Here is a 24,264-nt window from a genome sequence, read left to right on the forward strand (position 1 = left end):
TTTATTTGAATTTTATGACATTAACTGCATAATTTATTTCTAAACAAACTGTTGCTTTTGAAGTGGCTGAAAGAGCGGCTGATACCATTATCCATATTTTTAAAGCACAATATATTTTTATAGAAACATAATATTTAGAATAATCAATTTTTATAAAAGTCAAATTATGATATAAACATACAACCCTCTAGAGACTGAATTAATGGAAGTTCAATTGTTATGTAGAAATGATCTGCAGCTACTTAATGGCTGGATAAGTCAGCAGATTCTGTGGACAAGTAAGAATAATTATATAAACGACACCAACATTCTGGATTCAATAAACAACGAGGATACGATGTTTACTAAATGAATTAAGAAGTTTTAAAACATAAAAAATCAACTCATTTTTTTTCCTAAAATGTATTTTTGTGCGTAGCGTATTTTCATTATATCCTTAAAATTCTAATTTAGAATGTAATTGTCAAGAACTGAAACCTAATCATCAGTAATATAATAAATAATTATTGCTGTTATTAATAAATCCTTCTTATAAAGTAATTGCAAATATTTCAAAAAACTTTGTCTGAATGCAAACATTTTTCTATGCAAATATTTTAAATTTTTTTATTAATCAAGATTGCACACCATATTACTTATTTCCACTTCAATTCTTACCGTCAGTTCTAGTAGAATTTACAAATCAATTATATTTAATTAAGGATTGAATTGGATTATTTAATTATGGTAAAGCACACGAGGGCTATCTGCCTAAAGGGAGGGATGCCTTCGTGGAGGACTTTCTAAGGGGAACTGGCTCGTATACACGTTACACATGGGGAAAACCATGAAACCGCCCATGCGGCCAGCCCGTTCGCGGGATTCGAAACTCGAACCGAACTACCAGTGTTCAGCGTCTTTACCGCTCGGCTGTTGGTGGGCTATTTAATTAAGAAATGACCATCTAAGTTAAGAAAAGGCGTACCATAACAACATTTCAATTACTGGTTCCGTATATTTCATGTTACTCCCGATTGGCTAGCTACAGGATTTTTAATGAGTATTCGGATTTTACTAGTAACTTCACTTGGAAATCGCGCTTAAACTAGGTTAGTTGGTTATTTGAACATAGAAAGAACATGGGAGCTATTTGATTAAGATGCTTTCATAGAGAATCTTTGTAAAGAGAACCTAAAAAACTACGAAAACCAACCATGCAGCCTGAGTTAGACTGAGCAGCAAACAATTAGTATTTAACAATATTTTCTTTTTCAAATGATAGGCAACTGATGAGGCTCCCATTAAATCTCCAATTTAATATTTTATTTGTAAATATTTAAAATATTGTTGTATTCTTTGACACAAAAAGCAGAATTTAAGTTTTGTTAACTCATTAGTAAACTACCAAGCCGTAGTGCAAATGAATATTCAATTTCTTTGGCAATAATTGTATTCACTTAATATTCTTGGAATATGAGCTAAAGAAGGAACGTTCTCGGAAGATTAAAGAAGTGTTTAAATCCAGTGATATTAGGTTTGTCTTACAAGCTCAGGATCAAAACGATTCTGCAATTGCCCGAGTAGTTGACTTGTAAATGGATGTGAATTAAGCAGATGACTTTTAATCTTACGTTATTCAGCCAGAAAACGTATTCCAAATGTTTTGTATTGCATGACAATGCATCTTTTCATTATTCAATAACCAGTCGGAGAACCGCTTGTGTTCGGAAAATAAGTATGTATATTCAATCGTCCTGCATGTTCTTCAAATTTGTCTTCTTGTGATTTTTTTTCTTTCTCAAAAACTAAAGTTGCCTCTCAAAGGAATGTTTTTTGACATTGAAGAGACAAAATTAATATGACATCTACTTTTAGAGGCATGTGAAAAACAGATCTCTACAAACCTTCTCTTCCATTACATGTTGTGCAGTCAGACAAAAAGTTACATCAGCGTAAATTCTATAATCTATTTTTATTACACTCTGATTACTTTATTAACATACAGTGAATATATACTAAATCTTTACATTTAGCTTAAGTAATTCGGAATTTTTGACGGAATTGTTGTTGGAACTAGGACTTAGAAGATAAGTCAAATTAAATATTTCGATAACCCAGTAAATTCAAGTTCGAAATTTCAATATTTTATTTTCGGAGGGAGGGGAAATGTTTTCAGTTTTGGTCCATTATACTAAGTATATTTGCTTCGATTTTTTATTTTTCCATAAAAGCGAAAATTTTACGCATGGTATACATATAACGCATAGCTTCAAATTAAAATTTAATAATATACAGAGTGGTTATAATTAAAGTTCCACATTGAAACGGTCATAAAAGGAAAACTACTGGATCAAATGTTATCAAACTTGGAAATCGTGTAAAGGAGGTCATGGGAATTTATTTTCCGTGAAAAAAAGGAAGTTCGAAACCTCACCACCAGGGAGGGAAATGGCGCTGTATGCAATATTGTTAAACGAAATATGGGTCGGAATCTAACTTAACCTTCTGTTAAACGGGTTTAATATGTTGTATACCCTTAAGAAATTTTGAAGTAGGCAAATTATTATTTAAAGACGTTAAATTCGATAAATGTCGAGTGCGCCATCCCTGTAAGTGAGAATTTCGTCCGTGAAAACCACGAATTAGCGATTCAAAAATGTGAGATCGCAAATCACTCGCACAAGTGCGTACAATCTGGAAATCGTTTTCTTACAGATCGCTAATTTGTAATTTTTGAAGCCTGAATTCGGCACTAAAACATGAAGATACTGATTCAAAACGCTTTTAATCGATTTGGGCCAAAGAAATCTCTCATGTTATCTATCTAGTTCCATTGCATTCTCCTACTTCATTCGATTGCATAACAGTCATTTCACACCGTTTACTGTTGAATGACAGCTAGTTTTATAACTGAACCATTTTTTTTTCTGAAGAGCAGTCGACAGCTGGACCACTGCGATTGCAGTTCCTTAGAGCCAATATTAAAATGTTTCGTGATACATGAACTGCAGTAACGTGGCATTTTAGATACTACGATTTTTATGCAGGGCTGGGCACCACCTCAAGAGTGTCGCATAGTTACTTAGGCAACATTTCACAAATGAACGTCTTATAGGCCAACACTTCCCCTCTTCCCACCAGACCTCAACCTCTGTGACTTTTGTCTATGAGGTTATCTCAAAAGCACCGTTTATGGTGATAATCTAAACAATTTGGCAGAAATGAAAAATGTGATACACTGATAACATTCCTCCTGATATGCTATGTGTAATGTGTATACGAGCCAGTTTCCCTTAAAAAGTCCTCCACGAAGTCATCCCTCCCTTAAGGCAGATAGCACTCGAGTGCTTTGTCGTAATCTAATAAACCAAACCAAAACCAAACCTGATATGCTAAGAGCTGCTGTTGAGAATGCAGTAACATGATTTAACTTGCTTTCGGAAAATGCTGGACGCTACATTGAACATGCTTTGTAACACGTTTCGGAAAATATTAAACACATTTTAAACAGATGTTTTCGTGTCTTATTTCATTTAACAATATTGTATACAGCGCCATTTTTCCCCTGATGGTGAGTTTTTGAGAACTCTTTTCTTTTTTTCCGCCGAAAATAAATTCTCATAACCTCCTTTACACAATTCCCAAGTTTGATAACATTTGGTCCGGTAGTTTTCCTTTTATGACCATTTCAAAGTGGAACTTTAATAACAACCACCATGTAAAATAAGCTTTAAAAGTCTGACAGTTTGGTTCAAGTCCCAACTTTAAAAAATATATATATAAATATAAATTTTTATATTAATTCTCTTAGAAAGCATGTTTTAAGAAGCTAATTTTTTCTCTCGCGTTATAGATTGTATAAAAAAACATGATCTTTAATATGATTTAGATTGTTTCAGCCGATATAAGAATCGGGTGACTCTGTGGTACAGAATAAACCCTGCTGGACTGTTTTATTTCTTTGTCATTTAGCAAAAATCTTTTAATTAAATTATTTATCCTTTGGACTTCGCTTTAAACTTTATTTATAGCTAAAATGACTAGAAAATGAAAAGCTGTCTTTAGCTGAAACGCAATTCATATAATTGATATTTTAAAAAATTGACAAGAATGCAAAATGTATGGAAGCCTAGCAGTCGAAAAATCTTAATTTTCTTGTGTGAGCACTGAAAATAACTGTAGAAGGAAAGAAGAAAATTAGGGAGAAAAGTAAGCAAAAATTTGCAGGGAAATTTGGCTGTCAGACGTACCAAGATGTTCCAAAAAGTTGGACGCTTTCGAATATACTTTCAGAATACTTCAAAGAATTTAGGTGTTCAAAGAGAAAACACTTGGACGAGTACACCAGCAAATACCATCAATTGAGCTTGTGTTAACAGAAAAGGCAAAACGATATCATTGCAGATTAAAGTGAAGAGCGACTGGTTTTAAACTATATGGTTGTGTAAATGACGTTATAGAACATCATATCGTATCATAAATGGTGAATCCCATGATTTCCTCAATCGAATTATTTGAAGATTCAGGAGTTTATCCAGTGATGTATGTGGATGTCACTTAAAGATGTTTTTTTCCCTTCCTAATGAACTAGCGGCCGAGCGGTAAAGTCGCTGAACACTGGTAGTTCGGTCCGAGGTTCGAATCCCGCGAACGGGCTGGCTGCATGGGCGTTTTCGTGGTTTTGCCCATGTGTAACGTGTATCCGAGCCAGTTTCCCTTAGAAAGTCCTCCAGGAAGGCATCCCTCCCCTTAGGCAGATAGCTGTAGTGTGCTTTGTCATAATAAAATAAACCAAAACCTTTTGATGAAACCAGTCTTTCCTTTCATCTCATAGTTTCAAAATGTTTAGCCTCTAAAGGCTGATAAAGGCTCTGACGAAATACTTCGTGAAGAACTTTCTAAGGGAAACCAGCTGTCATACGCGGTGCACATGAGAAAATCCACGAAAACGCCCATGCAACCAGCCCGTTTACCGGGGTTCGAACCCCGGAGTGAACTACCAGTGTTCAGCAATTTTACCGCTCGGCCGTTTGTGGGCCTTTATGAAATGGAAGGCGATAACTTTATTTAAAATGATTGTCAGAAATACCAAAATGTTTCGAAAAGTTGGATACTTTTCAATATACTTTCAGAATGCTGAAAGAAACAGAGAAGAAAAATAAATTTTTTCGTAAAATTTAGTATTCGTATTTTTTTAAATTTAAAACTTTTCAATCTTATGATATTTGATTCTTGCGATTTCAAAAATAAAATATTTGACTAAAATATGAATAATATTTTAAGAAACCAAATGATAAAATTGTGTAAAGCAATGGGCACAATGATAAAACTGTTTAAAGCAGTGTATGCAAGTCATCCTAAGTTAAAATATCGGTTATACATCTCTCTTATTTATATATATTTTTTCTGAACGGAACATTGAAAGGCGTGTAAAACTGTGCTTTACTGTATTTTCTCTTTTAATATAGTATGCAGTTTTCAAACGCATCGTAGTCTGGGTTACAAAGTATTCTTCCGAAAAAAACGCAGTTCAAATAAATAAAATCAAATTCTGGAAAACTGATATTAATAAATATATTTAAAATGCTCAGTTTGAAGGAATAAATAGAAAATTTTAAAACAATTATCTGAAGAGACAATGCAACACAAACAATTAAAATAAAAGTATAAAATTTAAAAATGACCTAAAATAATAGCTATGACGAAAAATATATATAAAGAAAACTATTTTAAAAAAATAAATAAATAAACGCTGTACCTTTATTTACGCAGTTCGAATAGGTAAATAGAAATTTTTAAAACAGTTATTCGGAAAAAAAAAAAAAAAAAGGTGCAACTTAAACAATTAAAATGAAATTCGAAAAGAAAAAATTACTTAAAATAATAAGTTATAATTAAAAATATAATATAAAGAATATTATTTGGAAAAAAGGAACGATGGTGACTTTTTTTCCTAAGGAAACTAGGTTGCCATATATTAAGAAGTTTGCCAAGTAAAGTATTCTTGGCGCAAACTGACAAAAAAGTGCCAACATAAATTTGTGAATTTCTCCGTAAATTTTGCTCCAAATTTTACAAAATTTCATATTTAGGCGTAATTTGAGTCGTAGAATCGAAATATGTAAAAAAATTGGTATGTTATTTCAGAAAAAGTCCGATTTTGTGTCAAAATACCTATGTTAGAATAGTGCTATATATAAATCTAATATATATCCTAAGTCGCGCTTTCGAGACATGAAGAACGCAATTTGAATTTTGTCAATCGGCCCAGTAGATCGGGAGATATAGGACTGTCCCATTTTTTTTTTTTTTTTTTTTTTTTTGAGCAGTGTACATTTACTGTTTGCTACATGTAGCACGTCCTGTCTTACAACATGTTTGTGTAATCAAACCAGCCGGTTATTAGGACCAAAATGATCGCTTCCCAATGTGGTCCAATTAACCGGAATTGACTGTATTTAAATTGTCTACCAAATATAGGGAACAGAAATGTAGCTCTCTGCTTTAAAAAACAACTGAAAATAATAAATTGCCTTAAAAAATGAAAGGTTATTTATGTAAAATTCATTAAAATAAAAATAAAAAATCTAGCAGTCATATTCAGAAAGTCTTATTCAAATCAAGTGAACCTACTAGAACTTTTCCTGAAGTCGTTGATATCTGATTTCATTGTTTATTGTTCATTTAGTAAAATTAATAGATAAAATAACAAAATAATAGTTTTAAGTAGCTGCAGCTTGCAACATCAAAATTGTCTCTGTAAAAACGCAATCCAAAAAAAAACTTTGCTCAGTTATTTTCAGATTTGTAGAAAATTAGTTTAAAAAAAGTTATTTTTCATGTTATACTGCTACTCTTTCTATCAAAAAGATATGTGTTTTCTCCCCTTCTCCCTATAACTCTTATAGAATAAATCCAGGAATTTTAATCTGTTTGGAATTAGATATTTAATACTGCAGGAGAATAAAAAGAATTAATTTATTTAAATTTTAAACCAATTGGGAAAGCAAGAATTTACAGTAATTAACTGTTTAAAACTTTTTTATTTTGATATTTCATGTATTGAATCTCTAATTTTGCCTCTTAGGAGCAACTCTTTAGTATTTAGATAAAAATGAAATTTTATTTAGGTTGTTTTTCTTTTATAATAGGATATTAATTTTGCTTTATCTTATTGAAATGTATACATATCTTTAAAATTCAGTCAGATTACTAGCAATATTTGGTATTTCAATAATTAACTTATATTGTTAAATTTTCAGATTAATATAGTTGAGAAGAAAGAAATTCTTATTAAACTTATATTGTTAAATTTTCTGATTAATATAGTTGAGAAAGAAATTCTTATTAAACTTATATTATTAAATTTTCTGATTAATATAGTTTAGAAGAAAGAAATTCTTATTAAACTTATATTGTTAAATTTTCTGATTAATATAGTTGAGAAAGAAATTCTTATTAAACTTATATTATTAAATTTTCTGATTAATATAGTTTAGAAGAAAGAAATTCTTATTAAACATATATTGTTAAATTTTCTGATTAATATAGTTGAGAAGAAAGAAATTCTTATATTACTTCGTACCTTGTTTCACACTTTGGCTATGGCTATGCGTTATGAACCTGCTAATGCCAAATTTTTTGCATCTGAAGTAAGTTATTATTAATACATGTTTTTTCTCAATTAATTCTTTTTTTTTTAAGTATTTTATGTGTGTAATGTCACATTGAAGATAAAAGTCTTGGGTTGTTCAGATGTGTAAAAGTCTTATAAAGGCATTAATGAAATACTTACATCATATTATTTTCCAATGATTTGTCAGCATTTGGAGAATACAGAGGGTGTTTGTTACACATTTTTGTAACTGTTTTGCAAGGATTTATATGCAAACAAACCTTAGAATTTTATTTTGTAATATGTTAGTCTGATAATATTTTATTTTGTAATATACTCAGTCTGATAACTCTTTTGTTGAACTATCATATTACATCTTGATTTTTAGGACAAAAGTTCTTTTCTTAAAACATCAATGTTGATTTTATTCTACTTTTCTTTCACAATCTTTCAGAGTCCATCCAATGTTTTAGGATGCTGCTTATAAAGAGCTTGTTTTAAAAGTCCAAATGCACAGATCATAGGAGACAATTTTTTCTTTAAAAATAGCTGTTAAAACTTATTAAGAAGAACTTTCCCTGTTTTCTCTTAACCAAAATATTAAGTATTTTTCTCCGCTTTTTCGGTAGTAAAATGATCTTTTACTGTTGCAATCAGGTAAGTATATCCAATCATCAATTGTAACTATATATTTCCATTTTTCACTTCTCAAATAATTTTCATACAGTAATCTACACATAGTTTTAAGTCGAAAAACATGTTTCAGCATTAGGTTTCTTTCCTTTCATATTAATTATGTTACTTATTTTACGTACAGAAATATTAAAACCAGACTTTTCTCATCTAATTTCAATAATTGAATAAGGGTATTTTTCTTTGGACTGTGCAAAAATATAGCCTTCGATCCATTATTTATTTTTTGGCAACAGTTTAAAGAAAATTGTTGATGTTCCTGTGTTAGAATGGTGCCGAAATGGATGAAGTACTTTCGATTTTAAATATCCTTAATAAATTCAACCGCGCTCAGTCTATTTAAACCAAAATGAATACATTTAATAATAAAACATTCACACGTAAACATTTAGTAATAATTTAGCAATACAGATAAGCTTTAAAATAAGGATTACAACAGTTACAGGTCAGCTATGCTTTTAGTGACCGAATTCTATGAACGATAAATCTCAAAAGCATGTTGCCAACGCAGGGCAACGAAATGTGGAAATTAATTCGATAGGCGTGGAAGTAAACAAAAAGAATATTTTTAATGCAGCAGACTATATTTAAACCTTATTCCAATTGGGTGCCAGGCGCATTTGTATTTTAAATTTAATATTTAAATTTATGAAGAAAATCAAAATCATCACAAAAATGTATGAACACCCTCTGTTGTTGTATTTGTTGTTTCATTGTGTTATAATTTCAATTTATTAAAATTAGCATATGTTTTAAAATATATCTAAATGTTATTAGAATATTTCACATTCAATACTGTAATCCAGAGCTGCCAGGTGTTCTGGTAAAACTAAAAACTCCTGATTTTCTATCATGTTTTCCAATAACCTGCTAAATCTCCAAATGTCACATTTTTAATGCATTTCAAGATTATATCATATCTTTCAAATTAATGAATCTGTATCAAGAATTGTTGATCATTAAGTTTCAAAAGAAAAGAAAATGCTACGAAAAAAATTTTGATGATGAATCCTTAGAAAAACAATTGCACATTGTCATCTTTAAAGGAAACGTATGTTATGCAAAGTCAGTTTTTTCTTCCCCATAAAGGATTGTCAGTTTAGTTTTTCTAATTAATTTTTATTCAATTTGAGTTGAATACATTATGGAGATCTGTAGAACAGTTATGGAGACTAGTGTAGTGTAAAATCTTTAGAACAGTTAATAGGTAAATCTTTGTACTCAATTTTGTAACTAACATTTGATGTGTAGATTTTTCTATCTAATTTTGTTTTAAATCTTTAAAGGGTATATTACAAAATTTATTTATATACATTTTAATTTTTACTTAGTCCTTTGACAAGTAATAGCTTTTTATCTTCGTAATATAAAATTTTAAAAAATTACAAAGTTGAATACAATTAACTAAAGCATGTAACTTAAAGTAAAATTTTAATTTAAAATAAACATAAATTTAATAGATTTTCCATTAAAAATCATGTTAAAACTAGTTTAAAACTTGAATAATGTTGTATAAATTGAGCTTAATCAAATTTGCTTACGAGTCTATCTTAGCACATTGTAAAGGCTCCCTGGTTATGACTTAGTAGTGTGTAATATTCTTTAAATAATTTCGAGACATGTGGTCAACTGAATTTGCACATGAGTAATTTATAAGTTTTCAAATGCAGAAAATACTTTATGCAGTTTTATTATTTTACAATGATAGTCTAATTGTCATGGAAAAAAAAAATTCAATGAATAAGGAATATTTTTGATTTTTAAATTGTGCAAAAAAATGTTATGAGTTACTGTGTGCCATTAGAGCAAAGTCTACTAATGTTTTCTAGAACACTGATTCTATAAAGTTCTGTTAATGTGATCTTTTCATAAAAATTTATATTGGCTAATGCTTTTCACAACAGTTAGCTCATGATATAGAATTAATTAATGTTGAATCTCTAGCTCTCACCTGATATTTCAATTGTAATTACAAATGCAAACGTTCTCATTTTTGTATGAACTCTGAATACAATCTCAAACAACAAATTAAATGTCTAGGCTATTTTTGGTTGAAAAAGAATCAAATATTTTATATATTATTTTTTAGAATGAGTATAAAATTTTGCTAAATATAACTATAGGGTCTGAATGGCTATATAAAAAGTTAGATTTTATAATTTTTTTACAAAATTGATTTTTTAAATTTAAAAATGACGAATGAATTAATATTAATATTATCCTTACTTAAAGCTATTTTGTAGTTGCAATTATGTATTTACAACCAACAGTTGCAGATATAATGACTGCATAAAGACTGTTATAGGTGCAGTGTTTAATTTTTAGTATTAGTTCTAAAATATGAAAAAAAGAATATGAATTCCTAGATGTTTAATCTTCTGACTGACAGAGTTTTTAAGATCTGCTCATGAAAAACTATATTTAAAGAGCAGTTATTAGCTTGAGTTGTATAATAAAGTATTTTAATATTTATTTCTGTTAACTTTCATTTACCAGAATTGTATTCAAATCAGTAAAGAAATAAAAGAAAACAATATATTATAAATAATAAGATATTATATTCTAAGTACCAGCAATTTTCATGACTAGATAAAGTGATCATTCCACTCAGAAAGCTGAACAACTTTGAGTCAACTATACTGTATTTATAGAAAAAAGTATCTATGTGTCTGAAGGTTAATTATTTGTGAATAGTTAAATAAAATTTTAGCTAGCTATTAATATTTGAGAATTTAAAATTAAGAAAAATGTTCTCTTTATTTTTGCTGCTATTCAGTCTTTTCAAATGCCTGTTATATTTTTCATGGCTTTTTTCTTTGTATTATTATTCTGTTATTTGTACTAAGTTACTGTATTTTGCAGAAGGATTGCTTTAAATGCCAGATTTTGTATTAAGTAAATAAGATTTTAAGTGATTTGAAAATATATATGTATTTGGGAAAATGCATACATATTTTTAAGATGTATAAATGAAAAAGATTCAATATTTTTTTCCAAAAAAATTATAAAAAAGTGTAGTTAAAACAGTTTTTACTAAACAGATTAAAACTGTACGGGTTTTGATGTATTCTTCTGAAGTAGAGTAAACATAATTTTAAAATTTATGAAACGAAAATACTTTTCATGCAAATTTTAAAAATTGTGACAAACATTATGGGGTTTCTTCTGTGTAATTTTACAAAATATAATGCTTTTATTCATAGACCTTGAAAACTTTCTCAGAAGGGAGACTATGTCACTCATTTTGGTGCATAATAAAATTGCATTAAATTGCATTTGATGTGATTTAATATGTGTAATTGCTTTTGTGATCATTTTGATTACTCATTCAAAATTGTGGATGATTTGTTATTTGTTAATGTTTTATCTTTACAGATATGCCATACAAGCTTAACGGACACTGTTCGTTTACTTGGATGTTTTAGCAACAATACTTCCTTAGAAGATTGTAGTGAGAAAATTAGTGTTTTGCCTGATGACCATGTCTTTCATTTAATATTTTCCATGGTAAAGGACACAAAGTAAGCTGTTATTGAATAGTGTTACGAGTTATAGAAACTAGAATTTGTTTAATGTTTGTATTATCTCATGCATTTAATTTATGATTTTCTCATTGTTTCTTTTATCTATTATAAGTTATTGTCCTAAAGGACAAAGCTGATTTGCTTTGAAAAACCTTCATCTAATTATTATAATTTAAAGTGTTCAATTCCACTGATGTCAAATGTTGTGTCAAAATTCTGTAGCTGAAATGATCTTTTGGGGGAAAAAAAAAAGTGAGAAAGAAAGGGGGGAACATAGTTCAGTATAGGACATCATTCAAACAGAATTTATTGTGGGTTCAACTAAAAAAAGGAAAAAGCAAAAACTATATAGCTGAAGAAGTTAATTCATTAAATCTTTTTCTTATTTAATTATTTACATTGAAATTAATGTTTCAAATTCTTTTTCTCATTCTAGAATAGCTGTTCATAGTGTTCCAACACCACTCATTTCTTCATGTTTGATATTCAGGTTGTTGTACGACACAGCAACAGATGCTTTTGATAGGTAAGTTAATTTTTATTTGTTAAATGAACAAGTTCTTTTTTTAATACAAGTGATATTGATTATAAAAAAAATTGTTTTATATATGGATGTGTGTATATGTATATACATCTATATCTATGCATGTTATTGAAAAAAATATGTTTAATATGTGTAATATTGGATCAAAATGACCAGAAAACAAAACCACAAATTTTTTTATTTACAGCTGCTAACCTTCCCAGTAAAAATGAGAAATTCTAAATTTTTTGCCACATCTTTCCAATCTCCTGATAAATTTCCAAATTTTGTGGTTTTTTTTATTAATCTAGTTGAAATCCCCCCCCCCAATCTAGGTCTAGAAGAATTTTTTCGCTAAGTTTCAAAGAAAAAGGAAATGTTAATTTGTAAATAAATAAATTATTGATGTGATACTGTGATGCTGAACTAAATGTTCGTTTTGGTTGATAAGATCCTTCCGCAATGGAAATAAATTGGCTGGAAGAAGAACTAATTTTTGAGCTTCTTTCATATTTATGTTATGTATATTTGTATTATTTCCATATGTAAAAAAATTTATCTTTATAACTGTATAAAAAATTGTTAATTTTCTTGAATAGACACAATTAGAGTGCCAAGTAAATTGTAGCTGCAAATGTCGATCGAAATAAAAATGAATATTTAATCTGCCTCGGCTGCCAAGTTTGCTTTTCAATATGGGTCAACATTCTACACCATCAATATTACTTCTAAGTTTGCTTTATTACAATGAAGTACTGTTTCATTACATATATATGTATATACAGATAACATTTCCTAATTTCAGTTTGCAATAATTTTACATTTCCTTTTCCAGTACAACGGGCTGGCTGCATGGACGTTTTTGTGGTTTTCCCCATGTGTTGCGTATATACGAGCCAGTTTCCCTTAGAGAGTCCTCCACGAAGGCATCCCTCCCTTTAGGCAGATAGCCCTCGTTTGCTTTGCCATAATTGAATAACCCGTAACCTTTTTCCAGTAGATAATCATAAATAGAAAATTATTAATTAAATTTACAGATATATATACACATGTGTATTTTTATGTGTTTGCTATAAGATCTGCTTTTCCATCTGTGAATTCACATAAGATTCTGTAATTGAATTTCAGTTCATAACAATAATAAAATTCAAAAAATAACATAATAAATTAGAAAAGATTGAAACCAAAAAATTAAAAGGAACAGATATGCACAAAGGCTCACAAAGGAAATTAAACATGTTATTAGTTAGTAAATTCTGTATGAATTAGGTAACTAATAATGATAACTAACTCATGATATATAAATACAGGTTCATGAAAAATCCAATAAAAACTTTGAATACAAAAATGGATGTAGTTTTTTTTTGGGGGGGGGGGGTTTGCCAATAGCTGCAAAATAAAAAGAAGAAAATGAGATACTGAACAAATAGTGTATAAGTAAAGCCAAATAGTGTATAAGTTGGGGCATGTTTAAATGAGCACGAGTTATATCATAGGTCGAAGTTTGTCTTTAGGCGCCAGCTACAAGTTAATTCATAGAACGTTTTAGTTTTATTTTCGTCACATATGATCAAACTCGTAGTATTTTCATGTTTTTTGAAGTTATCTGGTTTTGGGGAATAGGAAAATACACAACAATTTGGCATAATTTAGGTTATTTATTATAATTAATGTAAGTTTAATATAAGTAATTATAAAGTGAATAACATAGGAACTGTAAAAATAATCAACCTTTGTTATGAGGTGCTGCCGTTTTTTGAATCTACTCATTACGAGTAGACTCATAGTTGGCGCTGTTATAAAATATTTTATTGCAAAATCTGACTCTGCTATGACTCGTATAATTAATAAAGCAATTAAAAATTATCTGAATTTGATATCTTTCCCATAAATACATGTTTTGTACTAATTCAGAATTCAAACAACAAAAATCAGCGTTAATTTACAAAATTTTCACAGGACTAGTTTCGATGGTTTTACCGAACCATCATCTTCAGCTGCAAAACCATTTGCGGTTTTGCAGCTGAAGATGATGGTTCGGTAAAACCATCGAAACTAGTCCTGTGAAAATTTTGTAAATTAACGCTGATTTTTGTTGTTTGAATTCTGAATTAGTATTTATTCGGCGTGTTATTGTGTCTTAACATGTTTTGTATTTTTATTTTATAATTGATTAAAATTTTTTGGCATGGTGGAATCATTTTTGAAAATGTTTCTTGGCAACAAACACGTTAAAACTCTTACTTAAATATACAGGTATTTTTTAAAAAAAATCATTTATAATTGTAATAATCCCTCACTCCCCCTTTAAATGTGGCTAACAAGTTTGAGAGAAAAGAGTTCACTGCAACATTTTATCAGTAAATGAATAAAAATTCTGTCATACTTTTCACTCTACTTTTAGAGAAAAATTATTTCATTTCATTTATATTTTGCTGCATAAAATATGAAACATTTATTTTCAAACTAGTTTTATTGTAAGTACTTTTATCCCCTTTAATAGCCCCATAGATGTTAAAGGGGGTAAATTTGCATCATTGTAAATTTCTTCCAGTTTCTCCCATTTTCTTTGATTTTTCCCCTATCTGGGAGAGACCATAATCTTGATGTTCATGCACATGTTGTGTAAACGTGTAAATAATAAAATCGGCTAACTGCTCACAATTTACTTAAAAGGCTTTCTGCTTGTATATCAAATGAAATATCATTGTTGCAGTAATGAAACACGGCTGAAATTTTCAAGAAAAGTTAGAAAATATATGATGTAAAAATCTTGGGCATTTAATAGCAAGTTTGGAACTTAATATCTATGGAACTTAATATCCAAGAAAAGTTAGAAAATATATGACGTAAAAATCTTGGGCAGTTAATAGTAAGTTGGAAACTTAATATCTATGGTCTTCTACATTGTTCATGGCTTTAATAGAATCAAAAATGGGGAATTGTTCTTTTAATATTATTGTATTGATAATTGATACAAATTCTGTAACTGTAAAGCTTCAGAAGCAAATATTTTGATTGGAAAAAAGAGCAGTAAAAAAGTATAATTATATAGAAACATATCATTTATAATAATCTCTATGTTTATGTTAAACTTGAGATATAAATTTTCTCATTTTTTTCTCTCTGTTTTATAATTTTTCATATCTTTTATACTTATTATTAAATAAATTTTTAAATGTTTGAGTACCTGATTTTTTAAATTATCTTTTCCTGTGATATTCTGTAATTATAATTAATTTTTCAATACATAACTTTCAATTTTCATATTTCTTTATTAGACCAAACATTCCTTCATCAATACCACCACAGTCAACTCCATTAAGACGAATGTATTCAGATTCTGAACATTCCTCTTCAAACACAGATTTATCACAAGTCAGTTCCCCAAACAAACGTTCAGGATTTATGATGAATTTTGCACCGCCATCACCTGACCCCATGATTGTTCATCCAGGAGTTGTAGTATCCATGCATCATTTACTCCCATCCATTAGCTGTGATGCCAATCCACAAGTAAAAATATACGTTGTTCCCCTAGAACTTGAGTGTATTTTTAATGGTTTAACAACACTAGAAATGTAATATTTTGCTTCTTTTTATGCTTTCATAATAAAAATTATAGAATTCTCGTTTGATTTTATAATTCTAAAGATGAAAAAGTGTTTTTAATTACAACTGTTGCTGTCTTTTAATTTTAATTGTATTTAGTAATACAGGATTTTCAAGCTACCACACTTTTTTTTTTTTCCTTCAGATGGCACTGACCTTACAAATATATCTAGCTGAAGTTTTGCGATCTTTAGTAAGATCTGAAAGGAACCAACAAGTAATGTGTGAATCAGGGCTTCCAAGCGAGTTACTCGTCCACTGTCACATTGCTTTGGAAAATGAAAATCATCTACTTCATCCTCCATTACAGTACATTTTAGAGCGTCTTTCTGCACAATCATTACAGCCAAAAGACCTTAGGTTTGATTTTAATTTAATCCTGTTTCATCTCTACTAGTATTCAAGAGTGGATCAAAAGTAGATTTATGTTTGTATTTATTCAGAAAATTAAGAAATATATTGACAAAAATAAGTATATTTCATAGCACTGTTTCCATGTGATGTAAGATGTAACATATATTTTGCACCTTTGACTGAAGAATGTTTAAGTTGTTTTTTGCAGCAATGAATGTGTTATTTTCTATAGGGAAATCATATATTTCTACTCTACGCCATCTCTTTTATTGTTTGGGTCATAATGATGAATTTATGTTTTGTTCTTGGTGATAATCCTGTCCAGGCTCTCATCTGTCTCATACTTCTTCAAAGGAAGAAAAGTGCACTACAACAGGCATTATTAGAAAGGCAGGATTAGAAAAGGTAGTGAACATTTCAGTTTTTCATCTTACACAGAGTAACCTGTAGGTCTTTATTAATTTGCTCATTTGAATGATCATGATTGGTCCTATGAGCATAAAAAGTCAACAGGCTGCCTAAGAGATTTTCATCAAAGACATTCATATTACCAACAGTGAACTTTTTGGCTTTTTTTTTTTTTTTTTTTTTTTAAGTTCTGACCTGGGTTTCAATCTAGGGCATTTTTTTGCATGGGCGTTTTTGTGGTTTTCCAGATGGCCCTAGAGTGTTTTACCATAATCAACTAAACCAAAGCCAAATTATACCATCTGGTAAATCCAAAAGTTTGCCATCCCTGAAGTCTGCCGACTGCTGTGGCTACACTGGTTACACTGGGTGTGATGTTTCACTAAACTTTGCTGCACAAAGATTGAGCGATCATGTTTATACCCTTACAAATGTTAAGTAACGTAAATTTAAAAAATGGAAATTGCATCAACCAATTGTCTGTGACATGTATCCACACCTCATTGTGTATCAATCTGCTGTGGCTGTACTTTCTTGTGTAAAAAGAAGAATGACCTTAATTTTAAATTCATCTGTTAATGTCAATATGCAGTATAAGTATTACTCTATAAGACTTTTCAATCTGAATCGTTTCCACTATCTGTAGATGTGTTTTTATTTAGTGTAAGATGCATGTATATTTTCAATATTTTATTAATTGAAATATAAAAGGTAAATGCTTTAAATTATTATTATTATTCAGTTTATCTGTAGATCTGAGTATTTATTATCTAAAGTCAGTTTTGATTTCATTATTAATATTTCTGATAAGATGGCAAAAAACTAATAGGTCTAGTTTTAAATAGGTCTTTCATGTGTTGTAGGGAATTTTTACGATTGGGCTCCCCATTGTGTTGTACTCCTTTTGATGAAGATGCCAAAGATCCTCTGAAGACAGGTTCAAAATGTGTGCGACCCGCAAACCACAGAGATGGTGGTCCCGTCCCACTCACAAGAGTGAAAACTCTAGTTTCCATGACTACTCCTCGTGACTGTAGACTTCATGGAACTTCCATAATGCCACCTTTTGTAGAGTTTGACATGAGTTCTGAAGGATTTAGTTGCCTTTATTTACCTAGTGTTGCACCACAAAGTATAACAACACCTGCTGTTGGCGTTGGAATGGTAGCAATGAGCTCTGACACATCTGTTGTTGGAGGAATAGGAACTGGTAACTAGATTGTTTATCCTCATGTATATGTAGTATAGTCTTTCATTTCAGCTTTGTTTTATAACTTAAAGAGCAAAGTGCTGATTCTGATATATTTGTATGTTATCCTAGTAATTTTAAATAAAACAAAATAAAGTGATTAGAAGATTATTAGCTATTAATTATATAATGTGCAATTTATCCTTAATATTGTTAAATTTAATACCTTAAGTGATTTATGTAAAAATGTAGTGTCTAAATTAAGATTGTCAAATTTCAGAAAATATGTGTCTGTAAACGAAATGAATTGTATATTAAATGAGTTCAGGATATTCTGTCTGTTTCATTTAAAACTAAAATGTTCATATTTATATTGTTAATTTATTCTTTTGTACATGTAAGTAACATGTGTTTTATTTTATGTTACAAAGTTTGAAATTAAGTGTTATTTGCCAGAGTGCCTGGTAGGTCTCACCATTCTTTAGAGAAGAAGTTTAAATCTGTAGTAGTTAATCTTTTTTTGAGTTAAAGCAGTATGGTGACTGTTCTGCTGTTTGTGGGTCTGGATGGTCCTGTTTTAGTATTTAATGTCCTGTTTATAGCTCTACTAAGCCCTGTTAAGCCCCTAACAATGGTACAAGTAATTTTGATCAGTCACAATGTACAAGATGTGTCAGGAAACCTTCAACAGCATGAAGTAGAAGTTATAAACTCAGCAGAGTATTTGTGTGTTATGCCAATAGAAGAAAGTAAACTATTTGTCATCTTTAATTCAAAATTGCTGTTCCTGTAGATCCTCTTTGTCTTGAGAAAAGTCACTCCATGATATCTTAGGCCACCATGTTGTGATATTCCATGATATCTTAGGCCACCATGTTGTGATATTCTGGTATGTTCACTAGACCTCAGAAGTGTTTTTTCCCTTTAGGATACATGAAAGCAGAAACCATTTGAAGCAACTAATGGCCAGCCAATGTTTGCATTGAGAAAGATAACTAATTGTTAGCCCCAGAGCTATGAGTGCACTTTTAATAGTGTGGACAATCTGATTTCTAGTCATCTGACCTACATTTCTTTCCTAAGATAATATTCTGCAGCAATGCCAAAAATAAGAGTTCTCTCAGTACAGACTAATGATTAGCTACAATTTTTCTGGTGCCACCACCAAACTGCAATAATATAGCAACCAATCAATCATATTGTAAGCTCATCCTGCCAACTAAATGCTGATGTGACATCATTTCATGATGAGGGTTTTAGCTAATTTCAGTTTTGAGTGCAAAATTTTTATATCTGGTGCTGCCATGTATGCAAACTTATCATGAGGTAAAAATATACACCTCCACCCATCTGAGGGAAATGATGACTGATGTTAATTACAGTACTTTCTGATATGCCTCAGAAATAGTTTAAACCTTGCTTGGCCTGGAGGTCAATTAGAAATAATGAATCGGTAAACAATTTCTTTTCATGATCCATATTTCATGCACTCTAATATTTGTGTAGTTAGTTTTGTCCCCTTGTTCATTGTTTATTTTCTCTTAAAATGGATCCAAAATGCAAAATTAAATGCACTGGTAATAAATCAATAAAAAAAAGTTCTGCAGTTACTTAGAAAGAAAGGTGGAAAATATTTCATGTATGTAAAAACAGCAAAATTGTGCCAACAATAGTTTGAAGTGAACAGCAAAACTATATCACCTATAGATTGGGATATAAATCAGGATATTTTTGCAGCAGAATAAAGTTTGTAATTTTGAAAGCATGAAGTGTTGAAATGCACAGATATTAGCAACACAAGAGGTTGGGCCCCGTTTAAGCCTTTATTGGATGAAGAATCTGGTATATAAATGCAGACACTGTTAGGTATTCTGATTATCCAGGAAAAGGCAACTTCTTTACATAAGATAATTACAAAAGATGGCTTGCATCACAGATAATGAGAGTGCATTTAAAGCCTTTGCTGGATGCAACTGTTTGAATATGTGCAAAAAAATTACATCCACTTAGATGATAACAAAGTAGTAAATTCTCTTTGAACATGAAAGTTAAGCTGCAGAAGTGTGTATAACATGAATACAAACATTCTAAGGGCATAATTTTTTAATCAAGATAGTTTAGTCAATGGTCACGTTGGATGGTAACATCCTGAACTTATATTCAAGTATAGTGATGATAAACAAGGTTGCTTTGAAGTTGCTATATCGCTGATAATTTTCCATCAGTGTATGCTATAAAAGTTCACTCAAGTAATTACTAAGAGTAGATAGTTTTATCCCTTAAATTCTTTGACTATTTCCTAGAATTATCATTCAAAATGTGCAGCACATTTTCATTTAAAATCAATGGCCACAAACATGTAATTTTCCTAGTTATTAGTGTTATAGTGTACAATTTGCGTGTTTTTAAATTGGTCACATGTGTTTGTTCTAGTGATTCTCATGTTGTGTATCTTTTAGGCGACCGAGTGTTTCCACCACAAACGGGGCTCTCTTTCTCGACTTGGATCTGCTCTGAGAAATTCACTGATCCCCACACTGATCCTCATGCTATTAGACTCTTAACGTTAGTGAGAACCATTCAAGGCAAAGATGAGCAGCTGATATGTCTGAGCATCCAGATATCATCGAGGGACAAAGCCTTGTTAATATCTACCACGGAAACTCCTCTGCATCAGTCAGGTACTTAGATCTAATTGATTTCTACATGACAGGGAAAGAAAGAAATTATTCAAAAATATGTACTGCATTTCTTTAATTCCAATATACACCTCTCATTTTCAATTAATGCCCCCCCCAAAAAAAGGACATTGATTGTAAGCAGATAAGATAAATGAGTAAATTAAAATATTCAAACACATATGTAAATTATGTTTTTAATAATCAACTTGGGTATATTAACAGTGATAATATATCTGTGAAATTTAGTATTTTAAAACAATTAATTCAGAATAATTAGTAATTCTGAAAAGTCTGCAGATCTAAGGTGCCATCAATTCTGAGATGTACTCTATTTTTAGTGGCATTTATATGGGAGGAAAAAAGTGCTCCTTAGAAACAAGAAAATATGACATATGAAGTATTTCTTTATTATACAGACATATATATATATATAGGCAGATAGCCCTTGTATCCTTTGCCATGTTCAAATAATCTTTACATTAATCCCCGACTTGTGTAACTGCAGAAAAATTGTGACATTCAAACTGAAATCAATTAAAAATAAGATTGGTTTGAATTATTTTGACAAAGCATGCAAAAGGCGAAAGATGCCTTCCTGTGGATATTTCTGTGGAAAACCACAAAACACCCATGTAGGCAGCTTGTTTTCCTAGAATCAACCAAGTTAAACTACCAGTATTCAGTGACTTAACTTAATTCAGCAACACAACAGGTTGGACCTAATTTCAGAGATGGAGAAATTGTAGTTATTAAATCAAGGATCTGATATAAATGCAGATACTGTCCAGTATTCTGATTATCCAGGAAAAGGCATGAGTGCGAGTTTGCCGCTAAGTGAGAACTGATTAATTGAATAAGAAATATATATCTTATGAAATTCAAGGAAATAAGTTTAAATTAAATGCAGCAAAAATGTGTAAAATTTAATAGGCCATAGAAGGAAGTCGTGGTGTCCACATCAGTTTTTACCCAAAAAATACTACTATATAATGTTTTATTTGTAAAATAATACTGTGGAAATAGTTTGTATGTACATATTTATATGCTTATAATAATAAATATTGCAGTTTTGTACCAAGTTATGTTTAAACAGTTTACAAATTTGATTTCTCTGAAATTCAAGTTACATAAAAGTTTACAGAATGCATTACTTATGTAACTCATGATAACTGTGCATAATTTTCCATTATATGCAGCATTTATATTAGTATGTAAAACTAATTATGCCAGTATTTCTTTTGTTTGATTGCTTAAAATAAATCGTTTTTGTATTCTAAATGTAATGATTATTTATTCTGAGTTCATTATCTTTTAGAAGTAATCATGAAATAAATAGTCTAGACAAAGTGTCCAGAAAGTTATTGTGCACTGAAATTATCATGTGCCTTATTGCATTGGTTTCTGTATGTTGTGATGAAATTGGTCTGCACTAATCTACAGACATATCTGTGTATTGCTTAAGACCTTTAGAGTATGTAGTGTGATTTCTTAGATGCTATAGTTTTGGTTTGTAGCTCCTAAGTTTGTGTTCAGTATCGGATTATAACTTTCCTTTCAGTACTAACCACCAAAAACAAAAAAGAAAACTGGCTGGTATCACATCAGCTGATATATCGTAGAGAAATTATATTTTTATTTTACTTTTTTTTAAACTTATTTGCATTGCATTGCTCCAGTTCTTCAGATATTAAACAGCAACTTTTTGGGCCAATACTTTTTCAGTATTTTACTTTGCAATTTACTTGAATTAAGTAGAGGTTATAAGAATGATTTCTTTAGTTATCCAGGTTCTGGGAGATAGTACAATTTCTACTTTACTGTGTTTATTTGCATTTTGCGTATCGTGGTTGCTTAGTGAAATATTTTCCTTTACAGTTTATTTAAATTATTTGCAGTTTTATGCAAATGATTTCTGAATCATTAACAGTAAACTTCACAGCTAAAATTTAGTTTCTGCTCAGTGTTCTCCAGTTCGAATAATTTTTTTCGTATTGTTGTGAGAGATATGAAAGGGCAAAAATCTAGCTGAAGTTTTTTATTTTAAACCTTTATTTTTAAATTTTCACCTCTTGTTTGTCTATCAAAACTTGATTAATATGGATTATAGTTTACTTTACTGCAAAAGCTCTTAATCATTCATGTATGACTGCATTAATGCTTCTCAATGTATATGAAATTTAAACACCCATAGGGACATTTTTATGTGTACAAAATGTGTACTTATTAAAAAACTTTTATTAAGTAAATATAATATATTTTGGTAAAATAATAATCTTGTGCTGATATGTCACATTGTTATTTTGTTCACATGTATGTTTATCTTGCAAATAGCATATCATATGATTTTTATATAATTTTATTTAATCATAGAAGGTGTAGACTGGGAACCAGAAGAGCGAGAAGAATGTTGTGTACGTGTATGGTGTCCTGAATTATTACAAGAAGGGCAGTGGCATCATCTTGTCATAGTTTTAAACAGAGCTGTTCTCAAAAACAGTTCTGTGTCTATATATGTTGATGGTATGCATCATAATACACAAAAGGTAATGGCTAGTTGTTAGCTTATATTTTCTTAAATTACTGTAAATGTTAGATTCAGATTCTCTGGCTTTTTATCGTTCTAAAATTTAGTATGTTGAAAGTTTGAAGTTATATAGTAAGGTATGTGCCATTTCAGTCTGAAATTAATGATTGATTATAGATGTTTTTGCATGCTGCAGATTTCTATATCTTCATTAGGTTAGATAAACAATATCTTAAAGCTTTATTGCAATGAGAGCAGTCTTAGTAGTTTTTAAAGCAAAATAAACAGTTATGGAATATCCCCTTCAAAAAAAAAAAAAAAGCAGATATAGGGCAAAATTCTCCTAATGTGCAATTTATATTGAAGACCACCAAAACTCATATAAATCAGTCTAAAACACTAACTACTGTATGTGATGTTCACAGGAAAACAGTCACATGATTTTCAACTGAACTAAATAACTTCAGAAATACTCTTTTTGGAAGTTTACATAGATTTGCCACAGTAACAAAAAATTCTTGAAATGTCATCAACTCTGTGTAGTATCTTAGTTTTACCCGGATGTGGTGGTCTTCAATTTTACTTTTGTTTCAGTGTCAGTCAATTTGGAATTTAAAAAAAATCTGTAACATAATGCATCAAAATTTATTAATACATTAAATTATCATAAAGTCAGAACTAAACAAAAATAAAGTAAATAAAAAATTTATAAAACAGAATTTAAATAAACACAAATATTTACAAAACTTTACTCATGTGTGAAATAAGTCTTGAATGTTATCATTAGTCACATTAAGGTAATGGTTACAGAATGTAATCAATGAGCTACAAATTAACAAAATTATTGTCATAAAAAAACTATGTATCCTTACTTTCAATATAGCTTATATAGAATTGCTGTGCTGCAGAATTTTGACTTATTGTATGAAAATTGCTAAACATTATGTGTCATTTAATTACTGTGCATATTATATCAGTTTGAAACATTTTTTTTTCGTATGCATATTATATAAAATATTTAATTTTAATGTTGCATGTAGAGAATGTTCTTGCAGTGTTATTTCATGATCTTTTGCAACACTAAATCACTAAATAATTTATAAAAATACCTGAGAAAGCATTAATACAAAGATTACTACTTCTTTTAACACACAAAATAAAC

At 29.9% G+C, this 24,264-nt stretch overlaps 1 protein-coding gene across 2 annotated transcripts in view; it reads left to right on the top strand.

Moving 5' to 3' along the window:
* The window catches only part of bchs (WD repeat and FYVE domain containing 3 bchs), a 196,540-nt gene that overhangs the window by 44,140 nt on the left and 128,136 nt on the right, over positions 1-24,264 (top strand). For both annotated transcript variants that reach the window (XM_085827196.1, XM_085827197.1), the window contains 8 exons: positions 7,531-7,631; positions 11,663-11,808; positions 12,248-12,337; positions 15,616-15,850; positions 16,092-16,306; positions 17,572-17,918; positions 20,357-20,578; positions 22,949-23,121. In XM_085827196.1, coding sequence (XP_085683322.1) covers positions 7,531-7,631; positions 11,663-11,808; positions 12,248-12,337; positions 15,616-15,850; positions 16,092-16,306; positions 17,572-17,918; positions 20,357-20,578; positions 22,949-23,121 — 1,529 coding nt within the window. The remainder of the gene's footprint in view (positions 1-7,530; positions 7,632-11,662; positions 11,809-12,247; positions 12,338-15,615; positions 15,851-16,091; positions 16,307-17,571; positions 17,919-20,356; positions 20,579-22,948; positions 23,122-24,264) is intronic.

The sequence above is a fragment of the Stegodyphus dumicola genome, chromosome 11 (genome assembly GCF_044657685.1).
Source record: "Stegodyphus dumicola isolate Sdum_Otavi_A_Nest chromosome 11, ASM4465768v1".
NCBI lineage: Eukaryota > Metazoa > Arthropoda > Arachnida > Araneae > Eresidae > Stegodyphus > Stegodyphus dumicola.